Source organism: Carassius gibelio, chromosome A18 (genome assembly GCF_023724105.1).
Source record: "Carassius gibelio isolate Cgi1373 ecotype wild population from Czech Republic chromosome A18, carGib1.2-hapl.c, whole genome shotgun sequence".
Classification (NCBI taxonomy): Eukaryota; Metazoa; Chordata; class Actinopteri; order Cypriniformes; family Cyprinidae; genus Carassius; species Carassius gibelio.
The window spans coordinates 9,208,667-9,224,540 of record NC_068388.1 but is presented as its reverse complement, the minus strand read 5'-3'; the positions used below and the strand labels follow the sequence as shown (position 1 = coordinate 9,224,540).

Here is a 15,874-nt window from a genome sequence, read left to right as displayed (position 1 = left end):
TGCTTAATTTTGTAGTTGAACATGAATATAATTTGATATGCTATACTGTAAACAAAGCTGACATTTGATCAGCTCTGGCCTGAAAACACAAGGCATGTTTGGAAATGTCGTAAGATGCAGACTAGCCACTTTCACAGAAGTCTGCCAGTTCCACATGAAGGGTAGAGATTCGTAAGAAGTGCTATTTTCAACACTTTGGTCAAAAAAACAAAAACAAAAAAACCCAGCCTGTTTAAAGCTAAAGTATGTAGACACCGCTATAGGCCATTTGTAGCTCGAGCTGCATGAAACAAATGCTTACCATCAACACTGGCTCTCTCTCTCTCTATAATCTCGCAGAAAGCTATTTGAAGAATCATCCTGCACATTAGGTGATGTTAGTGACACATATCAGCTTAAACCTTCAGTGACAATCCTCCCAGGATGTTCATGTCATGAGGACAATACACACCATTAATTCTGATCTTGGTAGTACCATAAGACTGCCCACTTTGTCAGCAGTCTTGGTGGAGAGGGAACCAGATGAAGCCAGTATCACCATCAGCCGTAATTTAGAATGAGCAGTGAGAAAATTCACAGAGTGTATGAAAAAGATAGATTTATTTACTGGCAAAATAGAACAAAACAAATAAAACAAATAAAATTAGAGATCAGGACTAGCAACAGTACAACGTATCCACAGAGATGTTTGGCTTTGCTTCACCCTATCCTTACAAAAAAACAGAAATACAGACATACAAACAACAACAGCAACAAAAATATCGACTTACAAAAAGAGAAAAGAAGACATTGAGGTCTTCTAAAGAACAACACTATCTACAAACACTGAAGATTAGCCACAAGGTTACAACAGCCTTTTTCATTCCATTTTCTTATAAGTCATTACAAAATGATAATTATGACAATAATCTCATTATAATAACTGTATTACTTGCCCTGGTTCCTAGTCTGATATTCCATGCAGTGTTTACTCCAGTGTTTGTAATTGAGGGTTTCCTGGTCAGGAAACCAAACTTCTCTACAATTTGTATCTTTCTTCAAGAGTACTTGATATACATGTATATATAAAAAAAAGAAGTATAGCTTAGTCAAAAACTTGACTATTTTTAGAACCTGGCTTGATGTGCGTGTGCCAAGCCATCCCTTCAAAAACAAACAGGAGAAACACTGCAGCGACAGGCTGAAACAAACAAGACTTCTAAAATGAAATCTGGACTTGTTATGACTGATCCAGTGGTCATGCACCAATAACCAGAACCTTCGGTATCATACTCAAGGTGGGAAAAACTAGAGAGAACAAAAAAGGGGGGGTGTGGGAGGGGGTGCAAAATTAGAATAAAACAAAACCTAATATTTGAACATAAAAGTTAGTGTTTTATCTGAACTGAAATGCAAAACGTCTTGGGAAACAACAACACAACGAACAAAAACTTGCTCTTAGGGTTGCACATTTTGAGCAAACCCACTCCAAAATTGATCAAAATTCCCAACCGCCATCCAGCTTGGCGTGTCGTTCCTCAAACCCCCGTCCCACATGCCACATTTTCAAATGTCCATTCCACAAACATGGCATTCCGATACCTTCAAGGGCAATGAATGTTGCTCTCAAAAGTGTAGAATACACTAATTATTTAACTTATATAATATTGTAGCATAAAATTGAGAACCCAGGAGTTCTGGTTTGGATGTGCCTAGCTCCAAGCAATACATTTTGTGTTGTTGTTGTTTTTTGATGACTACTTGGAACGAGCAACAGCAAAAAGTTCTCTAGGTTAGCTACTCCCCCGTCCCCCAAGCACAACTCAAGGTATCCTGCGGTGTTTTGAAATGTCTGGTTTCATGTTTGTATGTGTGTGTATGCGTTCAAGTATGCGCAGTTGTTAGTTCTCAGCACATGGATATGGTGACATTGATGCCCAGGTTGCCGTTCTCTGCAAACAGCTGAGCAATCGAGGTGTCAAACACAAGGCAGTCACTGTTCATGATGGCGGTGGCAATGCCCTCATGGATGGAACGTGGCGTGGCCTCCCAGGTGAGGCGCCGCCGGTGGCCATTCAACTCCAGTCGGTAGGCAAAGTTTTCTGCCTGTTTCCGTGTGCCAATCAGCTGCACGATGGCAAAGAACTGCTGGTGGCCATCATATTTTTCCTGCTTCTCCAGCACAAGCATAAAATGGAAGCCGAAGCATGACTGCATCATGACCCAGTCCACTGCCCCAGGCAAGTTGATGTCTGTGGCCAGGAAGACAATATCCTCACCTTGTAGCGTGGTTATGGACTTGTGCTGGTGCAGCAAGTGGGGCATGACGGCGTCGAGAGATCCCTGCCACTTGCAGGAGGCGCCAGGACAGGGGCAAGAGTATGGCCGGAATTCACAAAGCTCCTCGTGTTCAGCCTTGTCTGTGTGTGGTAGGGTGACTTCGCAGCCCGATGAGGCATACTTGCATGGGAAAAGCACTGAGTTGGCCACTTTCTCCATTGCCAAATTGCGTATTGAACCAAGCGGGCCTCTGCAGGTGGGGCAGCAGGTGAGTTTGGGCCGGCAGTTGCTACAAACCAAATGGCCGCTCTGGCACTGCAGGATGGGCGGCAGCACATAGTCAAAACAGACCGGACACTCGAACAGGCTGGCAAGGTCACTGTTGGATGCGGTGGTGCCCGACAAGGTAGGGACGCGCTGAGAAGGGGGACACTTCGAGGTTCCTGTGGGTAGCGCTGTGGCAGTCTGGCGACTCATTTCTAAAGAACAGAGGGAGACAGAGAAGAGAGATAACATGGTTAACACCAACAGCCAGAAGGAAATGGAGGTAAATGCATTTACAAGGAACATTCATGACCAGCTCAGCACTGAAACCAAATCCAACAGCAGCTGAACTCCATTACGCATGACAACAGAGATCCACTGGCATCAATGCAACAACCTTAGCACCTCTGCTTCCTGAACAAAAGCGGTAGACATTTAAAAATGTAGCCTCAAGATAAAATGTACATGTTTCTGCTGATTCAACTGGCATGAACTCCAAATAAATAAATGATGAGAGTCTCAGCAGCGCTGAGGCCTGTTCTTTCTGAGTGGCACATAGATATAGCTGTCTAACGCCAACGATAAGTCAGATGTGGGCCTCTGGGGAAGGCTTGGGGCAGCTATTTCTGGCCTAAGCATAATGCACCGATATTCATGCTTCGTCTTTTTTAAAAAAAAAGCCAGACATGAAGAGTGGAGTCAGAAGGCCAGAGCGCATGTCTGCTTCAGGAGTGTTACTATGGCAACAAACTGCAGCGAGAAGGGTGTATGTGTATGGGACGACCTGTGAAGAGAAGTATAGGACTTGGGATGGATTCTTTCCTAATGCATGACAGAAGAAGGCTGTGACCTGCGCTGTAACACCCTACTGCTATTATAACCTACATCTACACATCAGAAGCACAAGAGCAACTGTAAATCTGCACTGGGGAACAAATAAAAGAGACTGATTGCAGATTTAACATGGACATCATTTAAGTGAGAAATAAAGAGACTAAAATACAAAGGAGCAGTGTGGCAGGATCAGAGCACAGTAAATTGTCTCATATAGAGGAATAAGGACAGCGCCAGAAAAGAGGGTGGGGTGTGGATAGATGACAAGCTGTGTGTGTATGTAGGTGGCTTAGAATCTGCCAGTAAACACATCTGCTCTGATAAAGCTCCAAGTATTTTTAGCTTCCTCACTGAGCAGCTCTGAGTAGAATAACGGAGGCAAAAATTAGCCCAAGCACAAAAGCTAGCACTACGGCTTCAATGCCTTTCTAGGCTTGTAGTCAAAGACCAGGGGATTAGAAATGGCAACAAATGTATATATATAGGTGCTTAACATAGTTTACACATGTTCTTGGACCAACATCCTGTGGGCCTGGAACATCATTTCTATCAACCATTCAGAAGCATCTGGCTCCTTGAGGGCAAACGTTCTGCAGAGCTTAACTCACAACACAAACACATCTGAACCAGCCAATCAAGGTCTTCGGGATTATTGGAAACTTTCAGGCAGGCTGGTAATAAACTCTGCAGGATGTTGGCCCATCAGGAGCAGTACGGGACACAACACTGGCTCACGTTGAGATATGCGTTTATATCCAGAGCAGTTGTAGCTGATATAATAATAAGTGAAGCAAAGACAGTCTGTCTGCTTGAAGTTGAGCCAAAGAGACAGCAGGCCAACCTCCCACTACCAAACAGTGGCTCTGATGGCTTGTTGTAAACTATTGTAATAACATTGTTGCTCCATTAAGCTGAGGTTTTAATGACAGCTGAAGTGATGCATGTGCCACTACGAGGAAAAAGTATCAATTAATTAGAAGGGAAGGGAAAGCATGTATATAGTAAGTCCTGGTCAAGTTTTGAGTTAGAGTTTAAGATGGTACTTGAACGGTGAGAAATAATTTTTTTATGGACATTGACTAATAATTTGTGCTTGGCAGGCAAAACATGCTACTTCTGCCAAAGCTAAAAATTAATCCATCAGAAATCTGTTTCTTCAAGAAGGTAGAGAAGCATTCCAGAGCAGCATGTTCAAACATTGTGTTCATCCATCTCATGACTAGTCTTATCTTAAATAAAGCTTCTATGTAATGAGCCAGAGTTACTTTCAATAAATCAATACAAGGTTTAAAAAAAAAGAAAATCAAATTTGGATTATTCTTTAGGAAAGCTATAATGTATATAGGTGGTTTGCCATTAGTTTTTCTTTTTAAGTCCACTGTGGAGAAATTATATGGCACATATATAGTAGACTTGGGTTATATATATATACATTTCTACCAAAGGCTGGTTTAAAACTCTGGAAGAAAGCAATGAGTGGTGAAAGCCTTTGTGGCAGTGCTGATATTTCTTTCTAAAATTCTTCGTCTGGGAATCAAAACAACTGTGGCGTGTCTCTTTTCTCCAGCACTGCTGAGCTGCTACGTCAGTGGAAAGTTTGCAGTCCATTAGATATAACAGGAAATCCTGTAACCCCAGAGGAAGTGGTTAGAACAGCCTTGTTGTCAGGTCTTCTAATGGAGCTAGGAAGACAGAACAAATGGCAATGCAACTGGCCTGCGCTACACAAGCTGAAGCTGCAATACCCAAGACTGTTATTTGTGTATCTCAGGTAGACCGTTAGGACAGGTAACTTTAGTACATCAGATTAATGGAGCCTCAGCAAAAACATCAGCAGTAATGCTGAGGGTAACATCAGCATTAGTGCTGAGTTGAGCCAAAGCAAGGCAGTTGGACAAGTCAAATTCAAGTCTTAAAACCAAGGCCCAAAATACACTCATGAACAAAACACTTAGCTGCAAGCTCAACACAAGTTAACCTGTCGACATGTTTACAGCTAGCTACTAAAATAAAAACACATCTGGACTAAGGGCACTGACAACTGAAAGCATCCTTGCCACTACAGTAATGTAATGTACGAACCTACACAACTTGCTTTTAATGCTTCGGCCAAGAATTTGCACCTGCATTTGCATACTTGTGTCCAGTATGTTTCTGGGCTCACATAATTCTTCAGTCAAAGAGATCAAGCTAACCCATAACTAAGACCTGAGTAAACAAAGCTTTTGGTCTCCATGGAGTCATGATTATTTGCGGACTAGAATGTGATGAGGTGTTAACCTCAAACAATTTTCCAGGGTGTCTACAAATATGATCAAGTTAAATTTACCTGATATGAAATTTAAGACCAAACCTCTGATGGAAATCACACATTATTTTACGTAAGTATAATTTAATATTTAATTTGTTAAATGTAAAAAGATATACACAGAAATGCTATTTATTATTAAGATAATATCCCATACATCACCAAGAATTCTGGTGGTGTAAAATATATTCTGAAGCAATATATTATCAGTGTTAGATTAGCTTTTCCATTTTTGATATTAAACTTAGGATGTTATTAACCTTTATAAAGACCATTTTTTAAACCTTATTATATATATGCATCATATTTTATGTCAAATTCTTACAGTTGATCAATAGATTAAATTTACACTAAGGCTATATACCAAAAAACTAATAGTTTACACAATTACAACTGCAATAAATGATGTTATGAGATTAAGGTTTTAGATACAAAATTTTTTGAAAATAGAAATAAGAAGTGTTGGGCGGAAAATACATAATTTTAAACATACAAAAAGAACCAGTAGGTGGCGGTAAGTCGCTTAATTAGGGAGTAACTGAGTCGTTTCAAAACACTAAATCATTTAGTAAAAAAACACAGTCAATATTGTGCCTAAAATCTAAGTATCTTAATTACGTGACTACTTAATTACTTGTTTATTTAAATCAATTTAACATTTGCAATCATGAGAATATTCTGCAATTAGCTCTCTTGTCATGGTATGTAGCGTAACATTTTTTTATAAATAAACTCAACATTTAGATTTTTACCTCAGTATGCTTCTTCTGCGACTATCTTTATGTGTCATGTTCAGCTCTTTAGACAGACAGCAGCATGAGCCTAAGCAGTGCAACACTGATACCAGAAATACACTATTCATTATCAATAGCGGTTTATGTTCAATGTACTAAAATCAGAAGAATCATTCTCATGTTTTGATGGTTCACTGGTTATTTTTTTGTCACTTAAGTTTTAATCAGGCAATTTGTCTGGTCAGGCAAGTAACATTTTTGAGCCATTTTTCAGTAAACTTGCATTTAAACTAGCTAGAGGCTAGTCAGTAACTGTAGCATGGAGTAACTACAGCAATTAAAAATAAATATGTTCAATGATTGTAAATGGTCACTGTGTCTGACAGACAAGATTTTTTTGTTTTTTTGCAGTAATGGGACCCATCAAATTAGAATTTAGGACTTTAAGGACCAGCGGCCAGCCTGTTTTAAATGATATCAGAGCCTTGCCTTAAGAACAGATAATTGCAATGTATTCACATCTCAAATATTCTAATGTTTACTTAAGAATTCAAATATCAAAACTGCAACCTAAGTTCGTCATGCCTAGGGCATGAGCTGTGACTCTACTTGTCTGGTAAGAGATATGAGCTGGTTTCTGATGAGACATGACATAACATGAGTTGGCAAAACTACACTTAAAAACAAAAAAATTTCAAGGCATATCTGAGCTGCTAAAATTTAATTGTGTTGCTTGAATAAACAATTTAATTGGAAACATTCTCAAAATGTAATAATTTAAAGTAACAATCTAATTTTATAACTGCACAAAAGTAAAAACCTGGTTAAAATCGAGGGGCAAGACCTGTTCATTTAAGTGCATTGATTAAATTACTATCAGAGGCGCAGAAACAATTTCATGGTAAAAATATTCATTATGTGAAAATGAAAGTTGATCTTCTGCATCTTGTTTAGACAACAGACAAAGTTGCATAACTTATGTTACAAGCCTCCACATCAATGAAACACTTGAATCGAGTTTCTTACAATACAACAATGTAAAAGTGAGAGGAACAACCATCTAGAATCCATTTGCAGCTTTTCAAATTGATGATAGGGCTAATTAATGACATACTTCACTAGATAAAAAGGATTAGCAAAACCAAGTTTTATTAAACTCTGGCTTGGTGTTGAATAATGTGGTTTGATGCTAGATTTCATGGAGATGTTTGTGGTCAAGCACTTAGTTCACGCAGTAGGTGTTACCATTGGATTTAAGCTTGCTGCAGTCTCTGAAATGTGGTCTGCAACATTCTGTAACGGGAATTAGTTTTATTACTGAGATCTGAAAGCATTTCTCAAAATGGATAATAAAAGTTTTGTGGGTTATTAAGATTAATGATCAAAGTTTGATTTGGCTCTTTCAATTCCTTTATGAGGCTTATGTGCGCTATGGAAACAAGCTGGTACAGTACACATGCACTGTGCACACTGCAGAAGGGTTTTCTGGGATATATTCTGGGACAAATTCCAATAAAATTAACTGCTTTTGGCCTAGTTTTATTTGTAAACCGCGTTCTTGTACACAGTTCTCTGGAAGAAAACCTAAAATTGATGCAAGGCACAGACAAAAGTAGTAAATGCCCTGCATCCATTACATGTCACATCATTATAAGTGTTTGATCACTACATTTGATTGATCATTGCAAAAAATGTGTTTATGTAGGCCTATACATATTCTGTATATGTATATACTGTATTCTATATATAGTACCAGTCAAAAGTTTAGAAAACACAAATGGGAAAGTGTCCACACTTTTGACTGGTACTGTACTATAATATACACTATGGATATCTACCAATTTATCGATATCTGTGGTTTTTACTCCCTAATATCGGTATCGGCCCCTAAAAACCCATTTGGGTCAGGCTCTAATGAAGACTTGCCTTCGTCCATATGATTTCCAAGTACGTCTTTCTTCTTTCCTTGAAATGTGTGGACCTCTGGAATGATAGAGAATGCAAAGAGAGAAAGAAGAGGTTTGGTTAGTCTTGTAATAGACAATGTAAAAACAGATGAAAATCAGGTCTCACAGCTAGTCAGTATGTTCATTGCTTAAACAAACAAACAAAAAAAAAAAAGTTCCCATGCTGTTTAAATGTCACTAAGCTCCCACACTAACTAAACAACAACTACTTTAGTGTTGAAATTCCTTCTTAAAACATTGTTCTTAGATGAGAATGACTTTCTAAACATCAACATAACACATATTTAGTTTGTTCCTTTTTTTCTATAGCAACTATGCAATAAATTATGATAACAAAAGAATGAATGAAGCTGGAAACAATACAGGTACAAAACAGGTAGAACAGATACTTCTTCATACCGTGGTGTTGAGAAACAGACACACCCCTCCAAATGACCTCTATTTATGAATACAGCTTTGTACAGTTTTATCTTTTCTAATGTAAAGTCTCTTAAAGCAGATGATCATGGTTGGTAGGGCTAATGCACAGCATTATAATGTATGAGCTTCACAATAATTTCTCCACATTAAACCACACTTCAATATTTCATCAGAAGCCATTGAAAATGGAAGGTCGATCAATACTCATTAAAGTATCTGGTGAAATTATTCAGCCGTTTAAGAGACGCAGAAGTCCAAATCTGGCAGATGGTCAATAGCATGGATCAGCATGACCGAAAGCCAACAGGGACTTAAAAGCTGAAAATGCTATTTTGTTTTGATATCAACAATCGTAATTGACTCAGCTGCTACTATAAGATCCTCATAATTAAGTTATGAATCCTTTCCATGAGTCATACAGTGACCTGTATCGATGTACCAAATCTCAGGACCAATTCTATGTCATACAGAAAACTTATTCAACCATTTAGCCACCAGCAAAAAGCTTTGGCATGAGGAAAAAAAATCTAAATTATAGGATGAGATAAAGGCACAGAAATGTACTGTGTGTAGTTGACAAATGAACATTTATGATTTTTTGAAGGTGTGATTATTGTAACGGAAAATGTATGCTTTCAGATGCTGTTACTAGTCACTAGTTAAGCAACATTTAATTTGAATAGTTACATAATGTGACCCCCCAAAATACATAATACAATTATAAACAATGCATTGTATTACTTATTTCCAAAAAATAAATTTATTTAATTTATTGACATTCTGCAATTCAGTTCACTGAGGAGGCTACATTTTTCATTAATCAAAAACTTTTATAATTAAATTGAGAAGTTTAAATAGATGATGAAAAGAAAATGGGACAATGAAAACATGTTATGTCAACAATCGGTTCACAAGGCACAGAAACGCATGATCTTCCAGGCTGTGAGTCAGAGTTCCCTGAGCAGACAGACGAGTCCCAGCTTGCCCTCACTGTACCATCACACTTTAACGTTCAACCCCCCACACTCCCCCAACCCAAAACTCATTTGTGTATCCTAGTCTACACTATTACACTACTAATGGAGTGAACAGAAAAGCACAGTGGAGTACAAGACACTGCAACAATGCACACAGCAGATCTGATGACAGCTTCACTGAAACCGCGACTCCATGCCACAGACTTAAGCTTTCCACAGACAGACACACAAAAAAGGATGGGAGGAATAAAAGCATTTTAAAACAAACAGAGAAAAGAAAATAATCAAGTGTTGTCTAGGAAAATAGACTACTTTCCCTTCTTTGTCCACAGTAGAAAGCACAGGAATGCTATCAGAGGCCGAAAGGACAGCAAATGTGTGAATGGATTGGTTTTCTTATTTGTACACAAAAAGGGAAGTGCTACAAACAGCATGATAAGTTTTTTCATGCATTAATTGTCTTCTGGTTTATGTCAAATCAAAATGTCTCTGTAATATGACCATACAATGAAAGTGTATTTTCCAATGTTGTTTTGGAATCATATGACTTTCATGGTATAGACAAACAGTTAAAACACCCTTTTTGCATTTCACAGAAGAAAGTCACTGAGGTTTTTGAAATGACATGAATATTAGTAAATGAGAAAGAGACATGGGAACATGGTTTTGTTACCTTTAGGTTTAATAGCAGTTCTGGCTGCTATGCAAGAGAAGAGCTTGAGCACCCCCTTCCATGAGTACACAGGCTGTAGTCTAATAGAGGCCGACATAGGGAGCAGATTGACTCTACATCATGCTCTTTCCATAAAAAAAGGGCCCATATTAGAGGGTCCCTACTTTCCTGTTTCACTCTCGTTTTCCTACAGTCTACGAAAACCTCTGTAAGATAGAAACGCAGCTCCAACAGGTCTCCTAGGGTCACGGTAAGGTATCCCCACACCCGACCCCCCAAAGGAGGAAGGGATGAGTCCCAAACACCTACACTCACACAATCTGTATAATTCCAGCAGCGGATCCTCAAAGTGGAGAGCAGAAGATTTGTGTTTTTAAAATACTTTTTTCTTCAATAAAGAACAGCCCAGGCCGAGCGCAAAGAAAGTTGGTAGAACAAAAAAGTGTCGGGGGGAGAATTCCCTGTAATCCAGGAATGTTACACAAGTAGACCAGTTTCCAGATCCTGGAAAGAGACTTCAGCAGCAATTTCCAGATAGAGGAAAAAAAAAAGGGTTAAGGAGTTGAGTTGTCTGGCTTTTTCCCCTCTAAAAGCACATTCCAGGTCTCATTTGAGAAAGACCACTCCCAAGACTTTCAGAGTTAGCTCTCCAAGTGAAGAAAACAGAGAGGGAAGAAACATGCTGTTGCACAGAGGAGCAAACTCTCAGTACGACCGCAGAAAGGAGAGAGTCCCGCCTGCATAGTCACCGCTGTTGCCTGTGGGATGAGGAGTCAAATGTCAGCCTGAAGTCAGCATGCTCGCTCTCTCTTTTGCTGAGGAGGAGGAGGAGTGGGACCGGTTCATGGGCCCAGCCGTGTCAGGTTACACAGCTCCTCCTCTTGCCACTGGCTCTATTCACATCACCCAGACAAAGAGATTTTACAGCATGGCACCTCTATGACAGCCGGCAACTTAAACAACACTCAACGATCACACATGCTGCTCATAAACAGCACTAACAAAACCATAAATACAGAGCAATGCAGATTTAAAGGCACTTTAATGCCTTGATAAGTAAAGAGAGAGAGAATGTGGCACACTACAACAAATACAATATCAGCAACTTTAACGGTTATAAAGAAGCTCCAAGTGTTAAGCCACATCAGACACCACTAATGACCATTTCACACTGTGATTCCGGAAAAAACATGGGTAACGTGTCCCTGCATTTTTTCGGGTCGCTAGATTTTGTTCCTTTCACATTTCCTGTGATTTCCCGGAATATGTGCATGCGTTCACACACAACCCGTAAAGGTCCCGTAATGACACGTGACATCAGGATTTGACGTGTAATGTACGAGTTGAAAACGCTAGGCACGTTAACGTTCACTTAAGCTGGCAAACAATCTCAGCTTCAGTGTGTATAGAGAGGAGCTAACTGATCTCTGCTTCATTACAGTTTGCACATATTTTTTTGTCACAAACGTTGATCTGCCTTCAAAACACCTGGCAAAAGTGTCGCACAATAATGTGCGACAGCCTGTAGGCTCAATTGTTTGTGGAGGAGTCGGGCCCGAATTGGCGCGAAAATTCATAAAATGTGACGTCATGCGTGTTCTCGTCTACTTGGGCTTACAACCGTACGGCACGCCAGCCATTATAGTAAGCAGCGGCAATAGTGTTTTCAGATGGACTCTGTGGATGGAAAGAAGCGACCAGCCTCCAGCACAATTCAGACACCCACGGACACTCCTCAAAGTAAAAAAAAAAAAGAAAAAAAAAAGAGCGTGCTCCTCTGGGCACTGAGAACGAGCATGAGACTGGCTGCAGTTCCTCTAACGGCCAATGGTGTCAGTAACGGTTAGAAATTTCTGAACCTACGGAATGCTCCTTTAATTTATCTTTTAATTATTGAAAATTAAGCAAATTTTACTTTTTGGTAAACAACCTGACTTGAGATTTTAAATAAATTAAAAGAGGCTTCGAGGCATAGGAATTTGCCTCGATCATTTTTTGTAATCGAGTTGCTCGAGTTACTCGGTGAATAGTTTCAGCCCTACATGGTACAGTTAACTTTTGGGGGGTTTTCCCACTGGGTACAGTACCTGGTACTTAGTAACACTTCGGTTGAGGTTTCAAGTGAACCGTAAAGTTACTGATGACTGAGGCCATCCTTAAAAATATTTTGGTTTGCAGTAACAGTAAGCATGTTTTTTAAAAGGGTCGGTAGGTAGGTCTATTTTTTTTTTTTTCAAGTTTCAATGTATAAAAAAAAAAAAAAAAAAAAAAAAAAAGTACAAGTTTGGTGATGGTGATTAAGTAGTAGGGGTGGTTAATCTGTCTGATTTCCCGATTCGATTCGATTACGATTATTGAAGTCCCGATTCGATTACAGTCGATTTTCGATTATTAACGATTCTCGATTAACGATTATTGATTTTCCATTTCACAACAGTAAGTAGTAAACAAACTGTGTAAATCATTACTAATAAATGGTGGAAACAAACCGAATGCATGTAGCGGTTGGGATTTTCAGTTTACTACATGCAGCAGGCACTCTGATTCCATGTATGGGGCACATATATATTATTCATATGACACACAAACACAAGTAGACAAGACCTTTTTAGTTCAAAATCTATGCCCCGTGTCACATCGTCTCTGCTTCTGCTATGAGCAGCGCGGCCAGATCTGCCTCGCGCACGCGCCGAGTGTGCACAGCTCGGACTACTGTCAGGGTCATTGCGACTCCCCACCTTGCCTCCTAACTGTCCTATGAATACTTCGACCTCGTCTAACATACCCAGAGGCATTGGACAAAGTTTCCACTACAATACTGTCACCGCGATTGCGGAGAGGTGCGGTCAGAAGACAAATATACATGTCTAGCGCGGAAAAAATCTCCCGCTTCGTCCCCGCAACACTAACACGCCTGCTAATTTCGCAATGAACACTCCGACCCCTGCAAACATTGTTCACACCTCTGACATTTGGCAAAGGACCATTTACATTGGGCAAAGGATTCACCGTTTGTGCTTGGTGTACTTTCACTTTCAATATCACCGTCATCTTCTGGATACAGATATTCCCCTTCAGAATCAGTGTCCGCGAATAGAAGTCCCAACACTTCATTGCGGGTTTATTGAAGCTTTATTGATGTGAAGGAGTGGATGCCGAGTTGCCATATCCTTCATACCAGAGATGGGACCAAGTCCCCATGTCTGCTTCATACTGATATTATATTATATTATACATGATTTCTTGTTTGACTATTAATCAAGTTATAGCAAGAGTGAAATGTGTAACCTTATGTGTGCTGTATTTCTTTTCCTCAAGATTAATGTCCACATATTATGTGTGTGTATCCAACCGTAATGATAAGACACTTGCCAGTGCTAGAAAGCCTTGAATTTTAGATAAGTTCTCTGTGTATGTGTGTTAGTATCTGTCTGTACAGGGAGAAGCTCAGACAGTCCCAGGACAAACAATCAACTGCCAGTGTCCAGCGTATCAGATCTACGTCTTTGGAGAGTTTTATCTAGGTTTTGGAACCAATCAGAATATTGTTGACTCATGTATTGACGCAATTAGTATCCTCTGTCAGGGTATAACTGTGCTTGATTTTGTATTGTACTGGGGGCGGCCTGCGAACTCCTTCGAGAGTGTTGAAGCTGACTTCTGCGTGATGAGATTGCAAACTATTTTCTTCAAGTAAAATTATTATTATTAATTGAACTCATCTCTGAGTCCTGGTCTTCATTGCGACATATCTGGTCCTTGGGTTTTAACTGTAAATTCCCCTACAGTTAATGGTGGAGGATCGGCGGGCAATAGTTCTTTGGTGACATCCCTGATCAATCATCAAACCAAGGTAGGAAAGATTTTAGATTTAATATTATTGGTTAGGGACTGTCTGTAAGTGGAGGGGGTCGAGAGAAGGAGGAACGATAGACTCACTCAGACGTGAGGGGGTAGACACCAGCTCCAGGGTGGAGTAAGGTAAATTGGTGTCACAATATACCTGTAAATAAGTAACCTTGTGAGTATAAGGGGTACAAGTACACATCGGTAGGTCTTGATATAAGATATTTAGAGATGTGTACAGTTACAGAGGGAACAGGTGCACACCTATAGGTCTTAGAGAGAGACGTAAAAATTTTCTAGGTGTGCACAGTCCAGGGGGGGACAAAAACGCATTCTTAACAGGCATGTGAACCAGTAAAGGGCAGTGCTGGGTCAAGCACCGAGGGACAAGGGACACATAGAGCCGTAAATAGGCAGTGCTGGGTCAAGCACAGAAAGCCGAAAAGCACGAGAGGCCATAAAGGGCAGTGCATTTACGGCCAGGGAAGCCAAAGTAGGGGTATGGGAAATCCCGAGAAGAATGTAAGACGCTAGACGGGGGTTCTAGTCGTATCTCGCTCTTCCAACTCTCGATCACCCACCATTACAGACAGGGGCGCCCCGAGCTTAGAAATAGGCCAGGTCAGTGGTTAGGGAAAAGAGTATCCAAAATTAGTGTTTAAAAATAAATAGTGATAATTCATATGTGCACCTATAAAAATATAGGGATATATGCAAAGGGAAAGTATTGATTGATCTGGGATGCCTCAGGAACAACCCCAAAAGAGCTAAAATGTAGTTTTCATGACCCTGATTGGATTGGACCAGTATATGGAAATTCTGGAATATACTTTGTAATTTCATCACGCAGAAGTCAAGTGCTGTTGGTAAGATCGCCGCCTCAATATGTTTTTGGTTTATGATAGAAATATGACTGACAAATTAGGTAACCTGGTAAGCCCTGATAGAAATAATGAAACAGAAGAGAGCAAATGCTGTAAACAGTTTGGCTCTGAAGCTCTGACTTAAAAAATATTCTCTGAATTCATTGAAAGAATGGTCAGTCTGAGCTTTGATTCTGATTGGAAAGTTAAAACTAAAAAATTTATTGGCTTTAAACAAAGACAGAACCAGAGAAATAAACATTTATAAATGTATGTGCCGATTTGTTAAAAATAATCCCCGAAGTAACTGAGTGCTATATAATTGTTGAAAGTCCTGACAAGGAATACTGAACAGAATTCTGGGTTAGTGAAAAAAAACAACTGAAGGCACACAAATTGGCAGTGGCATTTTGGAAAATCTTAGAAGCTTATGTTTTGCTTTAAAAAAGATAAAATTACTTTGACTACAATGAAGCCGTTGTTTTATCTCATGCTGGCCCCCACATGACTCTGGCTTAAGCTTTAAAAGTACCAGAGACATGTTCTGAGTAAAAAAAAAAAAAATGTAATTCCTATATTTACTAATGTTTGGCCAAAAGAGTAATTTTATTGTTGGATTGCAAAATTGTAGTCACGCAGCATCATAAAAAAAAGAAAAAAGAAGAGAAAAGAAAATTATTTTTTGTTTATGAGATGATAAAGTTGTAAACAAGTAACATAAACGGGGGT

At 39.5% G+C, this 15,874-nt stretch overlaps 1 protein-coding gene across 3 annotated transcripts in view; it reads right to left on the bottom strand.

The window, feature by feature from the left end:
* Positions 1–581: 581 nt before the first annotated feature.
* LOC127933915 (E3 ubiquitin-protein ligase Siah1) overlaps positions 582–15,874 on the bottom strand; it is a 29,761-nt gene continuing 14,468 nt past the window's right edge. Inside the window, exons 1-3 of one of the 3 annotated variants that reach the window (XM_052531047.1) lie at positions 10,437–11,215; positions 8,326–8,382; positions 582–2,738 (exon numbers count right to left, since the gene is read on the bottom strand). In XM_052531047.1, coding sequence (XP_052387007.1) covers positions 1,888–2,738; positions 8,326–8,382; positions 10,437–10,533 — 1,005 coding nt within the window. In that variant the 5' untranslated portion in view covers positions 10,534–11,215 and the 3' untranslated portion in view covers positions 582–1,887. Of the gene's footprint in view, positions 2,739–8,325; positions 8,383–10,436; positions 11,216–15,874 lie in introns of those variants that run through there. The other 2 variants (XM_052531048.1, XM_052531049.1) reach the window with 2 other exon arrangements.